The sequence below is a fragment of the Delphinus delphis genome, chromosome 3 (genome assembly GCF_949987515.2).
Source record: "Delphinus delphis chromosome 3, mDelDel1.2, whole genome shotgun sequence".
NCBI classification, from domain to species: domain Eukaryota; kingdom Metazoa; phylum Chordata; class Mammalia; order Artiodactyla; family Delphinidae; genus Delphinus; species Delphinus delphis.
Window position 1 is genome coordinate 15,857,372 of NC_082685.1, and position 19,118 is coordinate 15,876,489.

At 47.9% G+C, this 19,118-nt stretch overlaps 1 protein-coding gene and 1 long non-coding RNA gene across 5 annotated transcripts; one reads left to right on the forward strand and one right to left on the reverse strand.

Moving 5' to 3' along the window:
- Positions 1 to 20: 20 nt before the first annotated feature.
- LOC132422972 (uncharacterized) lies at positions 21 to 16,579 on the forward strand. Of its 3 annotated transcripts, none has more exons than XR_009518903.1 (3): positions 21 to 350; positions 13,519 to 14,039; positions 15,004 to 16,579. It is a non-coding gene; the product is annotated as an uncharacterized lncRNA (long non-coding RNA). The 3 variants fall into 3 exon arrangements; XR_009518904.1 differs by having other exon boundaries at positions 22 to 350; positions 13,519 to 14,024; XR_009518902.1 differs by having other exon boundaries at positions 31 to 350; positions 13,519 to 13,671.
- On the reverse strand, positions 9,458 to 13,656 carry TRIM52 (tripartite motif containing 52). 2 transcript variants are annotated; one of them, XM_060008179.1, is made up of 2 exons: positions 12,856 to 13,656; positions 9,458 to 9,526 (listed from the first exon to the last, which is right to left on the reverse strand). In XM_060008179.1, the coding sequence occupies exons 1-2, from the start codon at positions 13,654 to 13,656 to the stop codon at positions 9,458 to 9,460; spliced, it is 870 nt and encodes a 289-aa protein (XP_059864162.1). The 2 variants fall into 2 exon arrangements, with proteins under 2 accessions (XP_059864162.1, XP_059864163.1); XM_060008180.1 differs by lacking the exon at positions 9,458 to 9,526 and adding an exon at positions 9,681 to 9,731.
- Positions 16,580 to 19,118: the final 2,539 nt, after the last annotated feature.

Genomic DNA, 19,118 nt, shown 5'->3' on the forward strand with positions numbered 1-19,118 from the left:
CCGAGCAAAATGGCGCCCTCCTATAATTCACTTCTGCTCAAGATGGTGGCGCCGTGTAGTGCACGGTGGGATGTAAAATAAGACCACCTCATGGTCTCCTCCGCCGCGCAACATAATTCGGCAACACCTTACAAATACATTCCGAAACCAACACGCCCGAATATTTAAAAAAGGCTCCTCACGGTTGGGGCATGAGGTCTAAGAAGCGGAAGAGAGAAAGTGCACGCCCCATTCCCGTAAGGATCGCCTAGCGTCTTCACTAGCCCTACGTGGCTCAGCGCGAACCCGGCCCTTTCCGCTTGGTGGCTTGGAGGGCAGCGGAGAGGGAGCGTAATTTCGTGGGCGCAACTGTGAGTAACGGTGGGCAATGTGAAAAATACGGTATTAAATTGTAAAAATAAACTGTGCTCAGGTAAACTATTAAACCCTAACATTTCCTTGCGCGCAGGGGGCGGGGGCAACTCTTCCCTCAAGAGATTGATGCTCTGATGATTTTGGCTGAGGAACTCCATGCCCGGAAAGACTTAGTCCACCCAGGACTAAGGCAGGAATGGGTTACGGAGCGGAAAACCGGGGATGGAGGAAAAATCAGTCTGTGGGCTGCTGGACAGTAGCCCGCTCCCGCCTAGGCAAGAGCGCGGAGAGCTCTCGCAGAAACTGAAAGGCCCCAAGAGGAAGGACCTCCGGGTTCTGACTTCTCCGTACTCGGGCCAAACCACTCACAGAAAGGTGAGGGGTTTGCGGGTCCAGGCGTGCCCAAGTATTTCATTCCTGTTTGTAACATGTATTATTTTCTCATCTGTGAAATGAGAGTGGGAATAATAGTACCTACCTCACATGGTGTGGAGAGTAAATGGGTTAAGATAGGTAAAACGCCCAGAAAAATGCCTGGCAGAGTAAATGCACGCAACTTAGTGAGCACCTCTTGGGTACCAGACCCTATTTTAGGTCTTGGGAATACAGCAGTGAACAAGATAAAACGTACCTGTTTCTTTGTTGCTTTTTGAGTTTACATACGATGGGATGGAGAGGAGAGAGCTCGAGGGGGAGATTTTAACAAAGACAGGAAGATGTGGGAGAAAGCCCTGAGAATTTATGGGGGGATAATGTTCCAATCGGAGGGAAGAGTCAGTGCAAAAGTACAGAGCTGGAGCGTTGGAGGCCGTGGGGACCAAAACAATGAGAGGGAGGTGGGGGGCAGTTGACTGAGGGCCTCGCAGTCTGGGGGAAGGACCTTGGAAAGCCGTGCTAGAACGCGTGCCTTTGGGGAAAAAAGGCAAGGGGCAATGGCAAAGCTGCTGTGGGTTATGGCCACTCAAGTGTGCGAAGAAGGCCAGAATCCATCCCTTGAGAGCAGCTACTCTCCTGGTCCCTTGCAGACCCCTGCCTTCCTCCGCAGCCACGCTGGGCTCCTCCATAGACTAACGACTGTCCTTTAAGGCTTCCAGGCTTGTACATCACCTGCCTCCATGGCGCCCCCACCTGGCTATCCTGTCGCTTTTCCAACACAACTCTACCCCCACCCACGTGTTTTGTTTCTCCTGTGGTCGTGGTAGACCCTTGCGTTTACTCACCCCAGTATCCAGCTCGCTGCCCATGACTCCCGCCGTGCCTGCGCCCTACCGGGCGCTCAGCACAGTGGAGAGGTTAGCGATTCTTTGTCATCTCAGTGTGGAATGTGCGATGTGTTGCCCAGCATCTCCTCTCTGCCCTCGAGAACACTGGCTCCTCCACCTCCTACCTCCACTCTCCAAAGACATCATCACTCAATCACATTATTACATTTTTTCCCCTCGAGAAACCTCATTCGGCTCTCTGTTTCTTGAACTTTGCCCGGGGTGCCCCTGTGGAATCCGCGTCCTTGAGGTAGGCCACCAGGAGACTAGGTTCAAAAGGAGCCAGCCAGGTCCTTCACACCGGCTCAAAGATGGGACCTTTCTGTAACACAGGCTCTTTTCCAGAAGCCTCCCAGATAAGCCCTGCCCTCCCGGGTTCCCCAGCCCACCTCTGCCCAGCCCCTCCCAAGTCCTCTTTGCCCTGCCTCTGGGCCGAGACCCTTGAAGGTGCCTTTCCTCCCCACACTTGTCTCTACTCTTGAGACGTTCTCGCAGCGCCACCTCCTATGGGGCCAAGGAGGGAATTCAGGTTTTGCCCTGGAGCCCACCAGGACTAAGCCAGTGATGCCAGTGGAGGAGAGAGAGAAATGGGATGTAGTGGAATTTCCTGTTGACCAGAGACCCTGCAGGATTCAGGCTTTCCACTTCAGAGTTTTCCTCCAACCACCACCTGGCCTATCCCTTCTTGGAGGGTAGGCCAGCAGGCCATAATGCCACTGAAAGACAATCTTTAGCCGAAGGAGGCCTTGCCCCAACCCTGGGGACGCTGGGGACCTCTGGCAGTAGCTCCGGCAGGGGCGGGGGTGGTGGTGGTGGAGCAGCCTTTCCTGCCCAGCCCCAGCTGCAGTTGAGTCCCATCCACACCCACTTCCCTCAAGGGCGTCCGTGGCTTCCTGCTGGGCATCCAGGTCCTCGCCTGGCCCGGTTAGGGTCCACCTGGTCTCCTCACTCCTCTCAAGTAGGAATCTGTAGGTTCACTCTCAGTTAGCAAAGGGAGCCTGGCCTTTGGGAAAAAGGGACATAGAGTGATGTCCCTCCGCTGCTGGATAGTTTGAGAATCAGCTGTGCCTTTCACAACGAAGTATACTAACTACTCCAGCCAGGTTGGGCCGGGCCTCCAGCCCTCTTCCTTCTCACCCAGGGCATCTTTTCTCCAACCTCAGGGAGGTGGAAGCCTGCTCTCACCTGCCCTTTGGGGAAAATTCAGCTCTCCTCCAAGCCATCTTCTCACTTCTCCAGGCTGCCCACGCCCTATAGGCAAAACTGGTCCTGGCCCCGAGTTTAGTGTTGTCTCACCCACTTATCATCTGAGCCCCTGGGCTGCCCCATCTTTCCCGTCCCGACGGGCACCACCTCCATTCCACACAAGGTACGAATCCCACGGAAGAAACTGGAGAGGCTCTTCTAAGGAAGTCTGTCTCACTATTCCTTTTCTGAAGGGAGCCCCCAGGACCCACACAGCTGGAAAGAGCCCCTTAGGCTTCTTGCCAGAGGCCCGTGATCTCCGGGAGCAGAGGCCTCCATCCCCTCCTGCCAGCATTCAAGAGGTGAGAGAGGTCTTCCCTTGAATGCTGAGGTGAGGGCTTCTGTAGGTGCTGGGTAAGGGAAGGAGGGAAAGGTGTGTGGCCAGGACCAGAGGGCCTGCTGACTGCCAGCCCTGGGCAGGCGGTTTCCCTTCATCATTTTACTGTCCTTCTGCGGATTCAGTGTGGTTGGCTCTGGCATGCCCCATGCTCTGTTGCTGTGACTACATTGGCCCTCCCTTGCTCCTCCAATTCATCCGTTCTCTCCCACACAGAACACACACTGTTCTTCTGCCTGGAAGGCCCACCGTGTCTAACCCCCCTTTTCTTAGTTAAATCTAAGCTTCTCTCAGGTCTCAGCTCCGGTTGCCACATCTGGGAAGCGCTCTGTGACCCTCAGATGTAGGTGAGGCTCCTTTATTTCATGCTGTCATAGTGGTGGTGCAGTGTTTGTTGGGTCTCATTTAAGTTCTGCCACCGTCTCCTCTGAGTGCCCTAAGGACAGGGACTAGGCTGTTTCTGCTCACATGTTGCATTCCCAGCACCTGGTAGAGGCTTTGGTATGAGGAAGATTCTAATCATGGTGGCCAGCCCCACAGGCTGAGTAGTTAGGGGCAAGTAGTTAAAGGGAGGGGCGCTCCAGGCAGAGGGATCAGCTTGGGGGACAAGGTGTGCAAGTGGTTTGCATGCACAGGTTTGGGAGTGATGGTTTCAAGAAGGAAAGTAGAGTGAAATCCAAGGTGGGCAGGGAACCCTAGTGCTTTTGTCCTGAAGCCCAGGACAGTCTCTTTAGGATTATCTCATCCCTCTCCTGCCTAGCCTTGATTTTACTGAAAGGCATCTGTAGTCAGAGTGAAGGCTAGGTCGGAGGAGTAAGACTAGAAACAAGTAGAGTTCAGAAGCTGGAGAGGAGGGTCTCCTAGAGGATCATGAGAGTCTTACAAAGGAAATGACAGAGGACTTAACCAAAGGCCTTATGAGTGAGGGGTTGACCATCTCTTCCAATCCATCTCTACCCTGCTTCCTTTACTCCAGGGTCTAGACTCGGGTTCTGAATACAGAAGCTATTTAATGATTGAGGCCTAAAGAATTAAGTTCAGAAAGGCTGGAGACAAGGAAATGTGAGACTGTCATTATAGGTTCTGTTCCATTCTTCCTAGTGAGAGGTGGGGATGTGGCATTAAATCAATGCTGGGAACAGATCTTACAAAGAAATCACATGCCATTTTTTAATGTCTCTTGAAAAAGATTCCTTGTCCATCTTAGCCAGTAATCTGAGGTCTAACAGTCGCCTAGAAAGCTGCTAAGGCATTCTATTGGGTCTTCCCTGCGAGAGGGACTGTGGGATTCCCCAGGGCCTGGGTGCTTTAGCAGATGCGCAGAATCAGAGGCTATGAAAGTGGGCATGATCTGGTCAGGTGTATTCCAGGCAGGACTATAAGAAATGCCAGCAGAAGGCAAGCTTCTTGCCTTGTTAAAGGATTTAAAGCAGCATTAGGTGGTAGGGAGAGACAAAAGGTGACCCAAGGTGCCTGTTCTCGGCTTTTTACCAGGAAGAGGATTTCATATGAACCAGGGTCAGGAGATTATGTTGAAATGGAACGTTGAGGCTAGCTAGCTCACTACAAGATATGACAGCTGAGGAGACAGGCCTCAGCTCTCATAACCCTTCCCTGCTCACACCTGGGTTAAACAGCCAGCGCCTGCTGAGAAATTCCATCCTTTGCTACAGAGGGAGAGAAGGGATTTTATGTGCCTAGGAAATGGTAGACAAAAAAGGGGGTGTGACCGCCAGGGATCCTCTTGCAGGCCACCTGGATCCCCATTTATCTTTGCAGGGGCCCTGCTAGATGCCAAGTGGAATTTTCAACCAGAAGGCTCTGACCAACTCTGGATCTGAATCCTTTAGGATGGGAGAAAAGGCAAGGAAGGCCTAAGCATGAACCTCAGTTAAGTGAGATAGATATGGAGGAATGAACCTCCCTGTTCTTTAAGGCTATATCTAATTCAAATCCCTGAGGTATCCATTTCTCCCCTTTTTGGAAGGTGGATAGTTGGGGAGAAGAGTAGCAGGTCTCCTAGTAACAGGAGCCTTGTGGCATCTCCTCCTATACTTCCCACATGCACAGATGAGCTGTTTCCCCAAGCCCCAGATTCTCATACTGTACCTCTGAGGACTCTGGTTTGTGGGCAAACACTATCATTAAAAGTTAAATTTATCATTACCTTTAGCTCTCACAGTCTCCTCTTCAGCCCTGTTATTCTTAGAACCTCTCACTTCATCTTCTCTCATTAACACTGCCACCGGAAACTGCTTTCCCTTCCAGGACTCCAAGACCTCCTCACCACCTTCTGTCAGGATCTAGTGTGAAAGGAGAAAGGGAAGAACCTACTTACCTGCTTAAACACTAGGTTCTGCCCCTCATCCCATTTTCAAAAAGTCAGGCATGAAATAAAACCTTATTTATACTTACACTCCTCCTGTTTTGAGGTTCTAGCCCCAGCTCTTTTTGGGAAGAGGGTAATGGGGGTTTTTTTAGCTGCTTTTCACTAGAGTTCTCCCCTGTCACATCTCTTACATGTGATCCACACGGATCACAATTGTAACCGGCTCAAGGCCATTTTGGTCAGATTTAAAAAAAAAAAAAAGAGAGCTGCCTTTTCTCCTTTTATACCTAAAAATATCACCTTACAGCCATCTCTCTCCTGACTGAGAAAAGAAAGTTGTCTTACTTCGCCTTTTTCTTCTTCCCTTTGGACTTTAGTACTCCTGAAGGTCCTAGGAAGGACCAGAATTCAACCTGCCTTTTTTGTATAGAACTGTACAGTTCAACATGATTTGACAGCCACTAGCCATATATGACTATTTAAATTAAAAACAATGAAAAATTCGGTTCCTGAGTTGCACTTGCCACGTTTCAAGAGCTCAAGTCATATGCAGCCAGTGGTACCTCTACTATATTGCATAGCACAGATTTAGAACACTTCCATCATTGCAGAAAGTCCTTTTAGAGCTGGTATAGAGGGCTAGTGTCCCTGTCTCCCCCTTTTTGTAATCCTGTTTTATCAGTCAATAAATATTTGTGCTAACTTCACTGTTACAGGATAGCTTTCAAAGGTGGTCAGGGATTAGGGGTGGCAAACAGCATAGAATCTCTTGGTCCTATAAAGGTTTCAGAAGGGATGGCATAGGGACCAGAGTTTGATGGCCAATCTGAGGAGGAGCCTCAGATTTTAAGGAAGTGCTTTAAGGGCTGATGTTATATAATATGTATCAGCCCAGGGCTTCTCCCACTCTGACAGGAACAGAGAGGCTCTGGTCTTATCTATAAGTTCTGTATAATACTTAAAAAAACAAAATAAACAATTGCCCTATGGCCCTGCTGAAACTAAGGAATAGCTGAAGTGATTGCCTTTTCTTGCTAATTGTTTCTAGATCTCAATTTCATATACTGCTTTATCTGTTTTAGCCCTTGATGGCAGTGATATAGACAGCTCTAATGTTTACAAAAGGCCTGTTGACCCTGCCACCTGTATGCCAAGAGCTGGGAGAAGTGGGGGTCATATCAATTAATCCACTGATGCTAAGGCTACATTTAATAAAATTCCAGATAGGTGAGGCTGTTCTTCCACTGAACACTTTTGAACACCTGTGCTAGGCACTGGCTATAGGGCCTAAGTGAGGCTAGTCATGGCACGTCCGTAGATCTGACCATTTTTCCCTGAGACTAGACAAGTGGTTCTCAACCAGGGATGCTTTCGCACCACCCCTCCCCAAGACATTTGGCAAGGTCTGGAGACATTTGTGGTTGTCACAATGGTGGAGGAGTGCTCCATACATCTAGTGGGTAGAGTCCACGGATGCTACTAAGCATCCTTGAATGCACAGGACATCCCCCACGCCCCAAAGCAAAGAACTATCTCACTCAAAAATGTCAAGAGTGCTGAGGTTGAGAAACCCTGGTCTAGACCACAACATGGATCAGTTCTTCGTGCCAAGACTAATCATGCGGTCCAGGGTCAGAAGGATAGTAAGTGAGGCTAACAAGTGTCTGATAAATTGGGAAAGAAAAAAATTAGGTGTCAGTGCAACAGTGACCTCCATAAAGATGAAGGGCAGGTATAACTGGAGTGTGTTTAACTGCACTAGAATGCTAAGAGCTAAGGTCATGGTGCAATTGGAGTTCAGGATTTCAGATGTGTAGCAAGTCTGTGTGAAGATGGGGTGCAGGGTACAGCCACAGGAGTAGAGAGGAGCAAGTTTAAACAGTCTGTCTTGTGATACAGCAGTCAACAGCTGAACCTAGTAGGGAAGACATTCAATAAGCAGATGAGCGTCTGGTGCATGTAGATATATATCAGTTTTTCTCAATGTTTTTGTAACCCACACCTTTACTTTCCATATACCTTAACATCTCACATTCTCTCTCCCTCAGTGTTATTTAAAATTTCAAAATTAAGTTTCATGATTAAAATTAATCAAAGCAATGGTAATTTTGGAAGGCAAAAATTTATTCAGATGATGTAATAACCATGTCACTATTAAGCCTTAACTTTTCTTTCCTGGATGGTGTAGAAGATGCAACAAAACACAAGCTGCTTTGACAACACTCTTGCAGTGTTTTCTCCCACAGTTAGTTATACCGAAAAAAAAAAGCTTTTAAGATATAAGGAGAAAATGGAATAACGAATGGATTAAAGTCTGAAAGTTTCTAGTCAAAACAATCAGACTTTGAGTTCCACAAACTCCTCCTGAAGTTTTTCCAGTGAGGATTGAACATCAGTGTGAAACATTCTTCCCAAAAGCTACCGCAGGTAGGTTTCAAGAACAAGGTCAAGAACACATCACCCAAAATAGTTTTAGATTCCCTTCCTTCCTTCTCCTTCCTTCCTTCTCTCTTTCTTCCTTTCCTGGAAATAACATTCATGTATCCCATTCTCTAAAGATTGGCCAAGAAAATTAAGACATTTTAAGCATGAGTTTGCTATCTGTAGCTAGATTTTTGGCAAGTACTTAAAGTATTTCGTAATGAGCAGTGATGTTGGTGTTTGCCCCCTGACATTTCAGGGTCAATGTATTTTAAGCCTCAACGTGTTAAATTATGCTTGAAGTTTTAATTTTTGAAGTTTTTTTTTTTTTTTGCGGTACGCGGGCCTCTCACTGTTGTGGCCTCTCCCGTTGCGGAGCACAGGCTCCGGACGCGCAGGCTCAGCGTCCATGGCGCACGAGCCCAGCCACTCCGCGGCATGTGGGATCTTCCCGGACCAGGGCACGAGCCCGTGTCCCCTGCATCGGCAGGCGGACTCCCAACCACTGCGCCACCAGGGAAGCCCGATTTTTGAAGTTTTAAAGTACAGATTCTTTATCACAGGTGTCCCAAAATCAGTTCTGTCCATAAATTCAGCTGAACGAAGTTCTTTGACAACCAAGGAACCTCAGTATATGACAGAAAACACTCTCAACAGCATTCAGATCTTCGAAAACCAAGGCAAACTGGGATCAAATGTACTATTTTTCACAACAGTTATGCTGACAGCAAGGCTTAAGATTTCCAGTAGATTATGGGCAGACTGATGGAAGTCGATGCTTGATGGTGACTGCTGCAGTACATCTTTCTTTCAAAATAAATTTATTTATTTATGGCTGTGTTGGGTCTTTGTTGCTGTGCAGGGCCTTCTCTAGTTGTGGTGAGCGGGGGCTACTCTTCTTCATTGTGGTGTGCAGGTTTCTCACTGCGGTGGCTTCTCTTGTTGCAGAGCACAGGCTCTAGGCACACGGGCTTCAGTAGTTGTGGCATGCGGGCTCAGTAGTTGTGGTTCATGGGCTCTAGAGCGCAGGCTCAGTAGTTGTGGCGCACGGGCTTAGTTGCTCTGCAGCATGTGGGATCTCCCTGGACCAGGGCTCGAACCCGTGTTCCCTGCATTGGCAGGCGGCTTCTTAGCCACTGCGCCACCAGGGAAGCCCTGCAGTACATCTTGAATGCCAGTTTTCTTGAATTTTTGACAAAGACCCATATCTAAAACATGTCATTGCTGTAGCACTACCAACATATACTCCTATAATTTTTTTCTTCCAAGTTCATTTCATACAACTTCAAAAATATTGTCTTTAGTGCTCGCTTAGTGAAAATAGCACATCCACAGTTTTTAAAGCCTTATTCTGAACATAAACAAAGCACAATTTTCTTCATCAGTAGATTAATCTCAACTAATAGCAAAGAAGGATGAGCTGTTTTTTTTAAAACCTGACGTTTGATATGCTCAGTCAATGAATTCAGAGTTCAGACGCAGAAATCGATGAAGAAATTCTGGAATTCCTCAATTTCCTCTCAAAGTTGTGGCAGCATTCGGAATGCAAGGTTTCACAAGTTTCTCCATTTTTTTCTCCTTTGCAATTAAAAGGGCTATTTAATAGTAAGCTTTCATTGCCTTTGAAGATTCCTGTTAATATTCCAATACTGTCCAGTCTTAAAACTGCAGAGAATTGTGCTCTGCAGAATACTGTTTTTAGTGGCATAACTTTAACAGTGTTTGGCATGTGTCACTGCCCAACACTTTCAGATAACTCAGCTGAAGAAGTTGACCCTATCTTCTGCATAATACATGAATCCATACTTGATAAAAGCCTCAAAAAACTTTTGGCTGCCATCTTTAGCTACTTCAAAGGAGAAAACAGAAAAACAAGGAGTACTGATGATGGAAGCATCTGGTCCCTCTTGCAAAGCGATGAATGACTTTATCAGCGGCAGCTGGGTGGCAGGGCAATTACAGGCATCCAGTTATGCCTGAGCCTCAACAAGTGAAATCTTTGTTCATTTTCTTTTTATACACCCGTCTGCCGCCTAAAACCTGACACCATTTAATGGTGCCCTTGGTCAATCTAAATGATCTTATTTTCATAATCCTCTGATTCTAGCTTGAAGAGTTAAGACGAACTCTAACTCATGGGATGGACAAAATGGAAGATGTAAATAAGTAAACTTTTCAGAGCTAAAAAGCCTCTTCTTATACAAAATTAAACTTTAAGGAATAGCAGTATAAATGGCACCATATCCACAACAAACATCTCTGGGTATCCAACTAGTTATACACCCCACTGACAATAGGCCTTACACTGAATGATTCTTGCTCCATCTTTGTATTCCCACCAGCCAAGGAGTTCTTTCCAATTTATTTCTTATATTATGAAAAATTAAATCTTTTTTTCTTTTTAACATTATAATACTAAATATGATTTTATAAATGATAACTCTCCCCATACCCTGCAATGCTGATATAATGTGTGAAGGGAGGGGGAGAGAATGCCTTTCTTTTCTTTCCTGAAAATCACTGACCTATTCCTTGAGTCTGTGAGTAACAACTCCCGACTCATAGCCCCTAAAGCTAAAAAAGCTTGATCACCTCCAAAGTAAGATTAAAATCTTGTTGAATTAGTAGCCGACAAGAGAGAATTTAACGTAACCAGAACTATGTGGTGGCTAATGTATAGCATATTAAATAAACCATTATATAAAAATAGTTCTGGGCTTCCCTGGTGGCGCAGTGGTTGAGAGTCCGCCTGCCGATGCAGGGGATGCGTGTTCGTGCCCTGGTCCTGGAAGATCCCACATGCCGCAGAGCGGCTGGGCCCATGAGCCATGGACGCTGAGCCTGCACGTCTAGAGCCTGTGCTCCGCAACGGGAGAGGCCACAACAGTAAGAGGCCCGCGTACCGCAAAAAAAAAAAAAAGTTCCATATAATGCTAACTATTGTGAGAGTTTTGTATACTATGATTCTAAATCATGCTACTGTAAGGTGCATGTTTACCAATGAAAGGAAGTGGCAAAACTATAAACTGTATAAAGAATGAAGGACTATGTCAGTTAATATCAGTTTACACATAGCCTACATAATTTTTACATCTTCAGTGTAACTCCTATGTTTGGTAACACCATCAACCTAAGTTCTGGTATATGTTTGAAAGTAAGTTTTATTTTTTAAAAAAATATTACATATTTTGAAAGGGATTATCTCCTATTTGTTTAACTTGGTTTTGCTGTTTATACTTACTAAGGTGCTTTATAGATAACTTCTGAGGTTTCAAATGAGTGTTAGCTGGTCTCCCCAGATGAAAAGACCACCTCTTTTCTCTTGTCTAAATTGGCTTTCAATTAAAATTTTGGTTTCAAAATCCTTTCTAGAGAATCCTAGCAGAGGAATGAAAGGTTACCTCCTCTCCTCAGCTTCAATGTACCAAAACCCAGAAATATAGGACATAGCTTCTTCTATAAGCAAACTTGATTATTACCCTGGGGGGAAAGCATGGTAGTAGGGTTTATTCTTAAATCATATTAATATGATGGAACTAGCAGTGGTTTGTAGTGAAGGTTTGAGTCTTAACTGTGCACTTGCCAATAGTTACTGTGAAATGGGGGGTGATGATATTATCTAATATGTAATGCCTGTAGGGCAGTGTTCTGTTTTGTGTTTTGAAACCAAGTATACACCTGTGTACATATAATTTAAAAGTTTCATAAAACAATACTTACTGTGCTCCCATGCACTCTGATATTTTCTCTTCTGTTTCATTTAAAAATAATGCTGGGCATAATCCATTTATTTTAAGACCCACTAATTGGTCAAAATCTATGGTTTGAAAGTCACTGCTGTAGAAGAACATGAGGAAATACATTTTATAAACTGTAAAGCACTACTAAGACGTGAGCAGTTGCTATTGATTATAAGACTTTTATGGACTTGAAGGCAACCTCTCCCTCCTTGGGTACTGCTAGGAGTCACATCCATCTAGGCTTCTTGACAGTATTCATGCTGTCATTGAGACAATTTTCTAATACTCAGATCAGGCCTAGAAAGCAAGGTATTAACCAAATCAGAACCCAAAGAAATGAAAGGAAACTAGAGGAAAGTCAAACTAAAGAAACATTTGTTCAGCGCTTTATGGTTTATAAAATACTTTCACATATATGATCTCTTTTAATCTTAACAAGCCTAAGGGAAAAGTAAAGCTAAGAGGTTGAGACTTGCCCAAGATTAGACAGTAAATTGCAGAGCTAGGTCATCTGATCCTAAATCCTTAACTTCTTCCACTCTGATAAAATACCAGGTAAGGAAAGTGATCAGGCCAAGAGGTTTATTCTGAACCATCAAAGATGTTTATGCCCTCTGCCTTTCTCTACAGGGAAAATGGGCCCTACTGAAGGTGGGAAAGTGACCCCAGACTTTGGGAGGGTGGGTGTGTCCAGTTGCTCTATTAGTCCAGGAATCACACCTGGATTTTTGGTCTAACCAGTATTAGTCCTCTGTTTTGATACTGCTTGTGCTGACGTCCTGAATGTCTGTTATCTACAAGTACTGTGGCTTTCCATTCCTATGTATTAAGGTCCCCGAGTCTTGGTCAGGTGTAGACTCAGGACTCACATCAGAGGGAAATTAAGTACTGGGGGTGGGGTGGGGGGTCTGTCACTTATACCCCCTTATACTTCGGTAGATTGAAAGGGAGTAACAACAGTGGTCAGCTCCCAGTTACTGTCTTTTGTCAGTTTCCTCTGGAGAAGCCAGTCAGCCGCAGCCAATGTCTCCTTCGTCCACATATACCCATCTGTCTCCACCCTGTGCCCCATCTGTCACAGAAGAAGAGGCTCAACTGCCAAGTCCCCAGCTCCCCTGGTTTCTCCTCCACTCCCTTCAAATCCCCACATTCCCTCATGCCGCTCACCTGGTACTCATGAACCACTTCCTCCGTCGGCACCACGCTGTGCTGTTTTTGGCTCCTGGATTCTCGACACACCACACAGACGGCCTCTTTGTCCACCTCACAGAATAGTTTCAGAGCTTCTTGGTGTTTGGAGCAGATGCCCTGATCATTCCCCTGGCTCCCTCGATTAGGAGTGGGGCACATCTGGCGAATTATCTGGACCGTGTTGGCCAGCTGCAAGTTGAGACGAAAGCTGCGACGCGTAAAGCTCTTTTGGCATTGGGGGCAGATGAACTGCCGTGGAGGGGCCGGGGGAGGAGGCAGGTGAGTGTCAGGATACAGCTCTTGGTCGTCCTCATCGTGTTCTTCCAATATCTCCTCTTCTGGGTAGACGTCAGTTCTCAGGTCATGTCTCACGCCTCCTAGGTAATGGTCCGTATCCTCCTCTTCTTCCTCCTGGTCCCACACATAATCCACGTTGTCCCAATCCCTTACGCCACCGTCACCGTCCCAGAGTTCATCACCCTCTTGGTCCTGGCACAACTCCTCGTCAGCATTCCCCTGGTATAAAACCTCTCGAATGGAGTTGCCACATCCACCGATGGCCCCCACCGCCTCGCCGTCCTCCTCCCATTCACCTTCCTCTTCGTCCCTGACTTCCTTATCATCTTCCTTGCCCCACAGCTGCGTCACACTCCCTCGGCAGAAGTTATGCCCGCAGCCGATGGATACGGGATCCTTGAAGTAATCCAGGCAGACGGCACACACCGCTTCCTCCTGAAGGGTCTGCGAGGCGTTGGGAGCAGCGGCATAGCCAGCCATCTTAACGCGCTGCCGGTTCGTATGGATGCGTCCGCTCACAGCTGAGAAGCGGGGGACACACCTGCAGGCCTGCCTCCAAGCGACGCTGGTGATCCAAAGCTGTCCCCAACCCTGCTCTGCCTGCTCGGGCCCTCAGAGAAGCCTTGCGCCCCTCTCTCAGACTCTCCCCAGCTTTAAGCGCGAAAGCCCCAGGCCCGAACTCACAGCTGCCCTCGGAAGGCAGTGGGGGCGGAACCAGGCTGCGGCCCCCACCTCCCTTTGAGACTCAGCGTGCAAACTCCGATCCCTTCACGTTTCTCGCCTCCCTTCCGGTTTGCCTGACCTGGCGGCTTCCGCCTCAGAAGCCGGCGCTCCTCACCCCGCCAGAGGTGACCGAAAATGACGTAGGCGCGTTAACCCACACTCGGGAGGGGGCGGACTGGGCGGACGGAGGGCCACCTCTCTATGGTTTCCCCCGGAAACTGGAGACGCGACCCCCGGAAACCCCTGCAGCCCATCCAGCCGCCCCAGACAGGAAAGAGGGCCTGGTCAGAATGGGTGGAGGCGGCGAGAAAATCAGTTTAAGCCACTGAGCGCTCTAATCAGCCAGACGCAGAGGGTCCAACAGCCGCTCAGGAAAGCCCGTCCCCAGATGGACCCAAAAGGGTCGGGATTGCGGTGGCTGACCTCTGGTATTCTCGTGCACTTCCGGCCCCTCTACCCAGAGGCCTTTGTGGTAGGGAGGATTCTGTCTGCACTGCTGCAGCGCTCGAGGGCGTGGTCTGTAGCAACCTGGCGGGATCGAGCTCACTGCGCAGTTGGGTGGCGGTGAGATCAAAGAATCTCGCGTGAAGACTTGGGTGCTTCCAACTTTCCTCAGACCAATTCACCCCTTTCTTGCTGCCTGCCCTCAGCAGGCACCAGCTTCGCCTGTGGATCTTTTTACCTCCATTTATAATCCTTCCATTCACCATCCACTCACCATGCATGCATGCATCCACCCACCCAAATAACCATTCATTTTTCATCCATCCCTCTATCTCTCCATCCATCCATCATAGGCATGCATAACCCATCCATCCATTTATCCATCCATTTTCATCTATCCACGTTATAGGAACAAAAAAATGAGTAAGGCATGATTGTTCCTTCAAGGAGTATAGAGTTATACGCGAGCGGTCATCCTTCACCCAACGTTCACAAGGCTTATTTTGTTCTTTTTTTAACTTGACCCTCAGTAAGAATTACATTGCAAGTACTGATCCAATACAGACTTGCACATATATGACAGAAACAGAATTGGGGGAAATTGTTCTTTTCCTTAGGGCGTTCAAGTCCCTCTGATATGTTCTGTTTTACTTCATTAAGATGCTGTTCAACACCCGTTGGAGTGATTGCACCCCTCAATAATTGGTCACTTTGGTTTGAGGAACTCCACCTGCCCTAATGGAAACTTCAACGAGCCCTGGGTCCCTTCCTTTCCCTCTCTGGGCCCAAGCTTGGACTCTTAAGTCCCACAGAGCAAGAATGGTAAATGTGCTATTCAACATTATACACATAGCTTCTCTGTCATAGTGCTGAACATATAGCAGGCACTCCCTACATATCTGCTGAGTAAATAAATGGAACCCAACAAATTGCTACCATCAAGTCCTGCTGGTTTTTATCTCCTCAGATCTAGGTCTTCTCTATCTCTGTTCCTTCCAGCCTACATCTGACCCCATAGCTTCCAAATGGACAAGAAGTTTCCTGAAGGGTCACTTGGCCTCATTTTAAGTTCATCTTTCAGCCACCAGTACCATTCACCTGAGATGAAAGTCTGACACTCAAGCCAAGTTGTTGCCTCTATGTCTTTGGGCATGTTGTTCACTCACCTAGAAGGCTCTCACCTCACTGCTTCACTTGGATATAATCCCTAATTAACCTTCAAGTCTCTGCCCAGGCATAATCTCCTGAAGGAGACTTCCCTGAGGCTGGCACCAGGCTGTGTTCACATCCCAACTCTGTCACTCTCTGTATGACCTTGGATTAGTTTCTTAACATCCCTGTGCTTCAGTTTCCCTATCTGCAACATAAAGATGATAGTAGCACACACGTCATGGGTTGTTGTGAAGTTGGATTAATTGTAAAATGGTTTGAACAGTGCCCACTGCAGTTATCTTTTTATCCTCATCACCTGCCACTATATTCCTTTCCTGTAGTAGATAAGCCTTAGAAGAAACTCTCCCTTATCTCCTATTCTCTCCCACTTTGAGTAGGGTCAAGTGATTTGAACGCTGAGGGGAAAAATAATACGCCATCTGTCATCCTAGGTTTTTTTTTTCTTCCTGGCCACAGTGCTCGGGATCTTAGTTCCCTGGCCAGGGATCGAACCCGTGCCCCCTGTAGTAGAAGCTCGGAGTCCTAACCACTGGACCGCCAGGGAATTCCCTGTCATGCTAGTGGTTCTGAGAGCCTTTTGTCTGGAGAGGGAGGGAGTTGAAACCCAGGTCTGACCTGCCTAAGGTGGGACACCTATTGGTGGTGTTTGTTAGAAAACTAGCAAGTAAACTCCCATATACAATCTGGGAACCATTCTGGAGGTCATGACTGACCCTGAGAAGCCACGGGGAAAATGTGAGCCATGAGAACTGGAACTGAGTTTCAAGGCTGGAATACTTCCCCATCTCTGAATGCAGGTTCTCCCCTGCACATGGAAGCGGGTGGGCAAAGAGCTGGGGAGCAGACCAAGGGAAGAGGGGGCTGCTTATAAAAGTTTCTGCTTGCCCCAGGGAGCAGAGCCCCGGTGGGAAGGAGAGCTGGAGAAAGAGCAAGGGGGAATGGGTGGAAGAAGATGGTGAGAGAAGGCTTGTGGGATCATCCTGAAGGAACTGTCGAGACTTAAAAGGAATATAGAGTGGACACCCATTATCAAGAATACGTAGGTGAATAAAGACCTGTAAAGTTCAATACCTATTTTATCTTCTTTTTCCTCTGAATTACGTCTCCTCAAATCCGAGTGACAGCTGGGAGAGGGGCTTTGTTTAGATTCCCTCCAGCTGTGAGGCTTAGCTGTTATTTATCAGGGTATACGGGAGGCTTGGTTTTAAGCCCTCTTGCAAATTCCGCATCCTCGGCAACGAGGCACACTCTTCTATTCATAGGAAGACTGCTAGCCTTCTCCTGAACTCAGTTGGGAGCTGTGGGCTGTTGGAGTAGACCATTTGGCACACACAGGGCCTCAGGTGCCATTGTCCCAGGGGCACTGGGAAAACAGCTGCAGCGGAGGGCACTCAGGAACGAGGGCTCAGCAATGGTGGTGGCTGCCAGTGCGTTTTTCTCAGGACTCTGATTTCAGAAAATGTATCCGTGGAAACTTACATCAGCCTTTTCAGGCTGAAGAACCCCACACAACTGCAGATGATTAAATTCCAGTTTATGGTGAGGAGGCAGGTACTTGTCACACAGACACTGGGGACCACTTATCAGAGGTATCAGAGAGGCAGTCTAGCACGGGCTTGGTCACACAGGGGTTGGCAAATCTGGCCCTCAGTTTCTTTTTGTGAGGCCCAAGAGCAAGGAACAATTTTTAAATTTTAAAGGGGTTGTAAAAATAGAAAACAAAGGTGAATATTAGGACAGAGACTGTATGTGGCCACAAAAGTCCAAAATATCTACTATCTGACACTTTACAGGAAAAGTTTACTGACCCCTGTGCTAGGAGGCTGGAATGGAGGACCTCCAGAATGCCTTCTGATGTTACAATTCTGGCTTGTTTCTCCCCTCTGGGTTCAAGACGCGGGCTCGTCCCCAGCATCCTAGCACTCTCTCCTCCCAGTCAGATTCCAGAGGTCCTGGCTGGACAGAGTGAGTAAGACCAGTGGGTCAGCCTTGCTTTTCCTTAAACTCAGGCCCAGCTTCTCCTCTGCCCCTGCTGCAGTGCAGATAGCTCTGGCTTCCTGGGTCTCTTCCCTGTCCTGGCTCTGTCACTGTGGAGCAAAGGTGCCTGGAGGGGCTAGGAAATTAGAGGAGAAAAAAACAACCAGCCCAGGGCTGGGCCTTCCGGTTGGCCTTTGTCGTATGTTCCCATCTGGCCAGGCCCTGGCTCCCTGGATACGTCCTGCATTATTCATCATGGTACTCATGGCAGGGATGGCCAGGTCTCCAGGGTTCTGGAAGGCCTTGGGGGAGGGCAGGCATGGCTGGGACAGTGAGGGTAACCGGGGGAGTGAGGCTGCATCGAAGATGGCTTGTAAGAAAGGCTTGCCATTCGGTGAGTTTGGATTCTAATGTCATTCACTGAATACCCATGATTCATTATTATTCATTCATGAATTCCTTCATTCATTTGACACATAATCACAAAGCACCAGGCCACACTGAGCAGCCAGAGATTCTGCTCTGAATATAGTGGCCCCTGAAAAGTTGTGGTTTGGGACAGGACTTCTCAGTTGAGTGGTCAGCATGTGAGATTTGTGCAAAGGGGGGTGCGGAGGATATCAGGGTGGCCTGAGGCCTTGAAGTCTGGACTCTACCCCCAGGGTGAGCGAGGGGTGGGTCTTCGGGTGGAGATCCCACAATTCTGAGCCCCAGCCAGCCCGGTCTGGCTGACAGAGGGAAGCAGTTCCCAGGAGAGGTCTGTGGCAGTACCCTCAGGACGCAAAGTCAGTGCCCTGCTGACAAGTTTCTCACCTGGTAGGGGTGGCTGCGGAAGGAACCCAGGAGAGAGGCCGGCATCCGGGCTGGTCCAGTTGGGCCCATAGCCCCGGACTTTGGTTGAAACCACTGACAAGCTGCTACTAATCAGAGAAACAAAAATGAGGGTGGGGTAAAGCCTGGGTTAGGGGAAACAGCCATGCTCTCTGGGCCTGTTCCTTCCTCTGTGGAATCAGACTCAGGACCCCTAGGTTCACCTCCTACCTGGCTGGCGGGTGCTAGTTGAAGCATCTGCCTTTGCTTCCGTTTTTGCAGGTGCACCAGACTTAGACCAATCTGTGTTGGGGAGGGGCTGGGAGGTAAGAGAGAGACACACCTGAGAGAGCTCACAGCCTGGACAGGAAGGACTGTAATGTGAGAGGCCTCAAGACCTCAGCAGAGGGGAGTCGCATGACGGGGTGGGGTAGTGAGAGTGTCAAATTATCAGGGGCTCCTAGAGATGCTTTAGCGTCCCTTTAGGTCTTAAATCTCTTATTTTATTTTTTATTTTTATATACTTTTTGGTTCTTTCCCCTAAAATGTATTTTATGGTTCCATGGGCAAAACAGTGAACTAGCCTCTAAGGGAAATATGATTAAAACAAAATAAAGTTGAAGTTGCTCAGTTGCCGAGGAGCTCATAACCCAGCTATGGAGCAGACACTTCCTGAACGTCACGACGGTGGCGCCATTGGCAGCATAAAGGCTGGTAGGTTCTGCCTGGGGTGCGAAGTTGCGGTGAGGGCTGCTTCAGCAGGGAAGGGTTAGTAGGACTCAGGGAGGGGGAGGAAGGGCCCCCAGGCCAGGGTA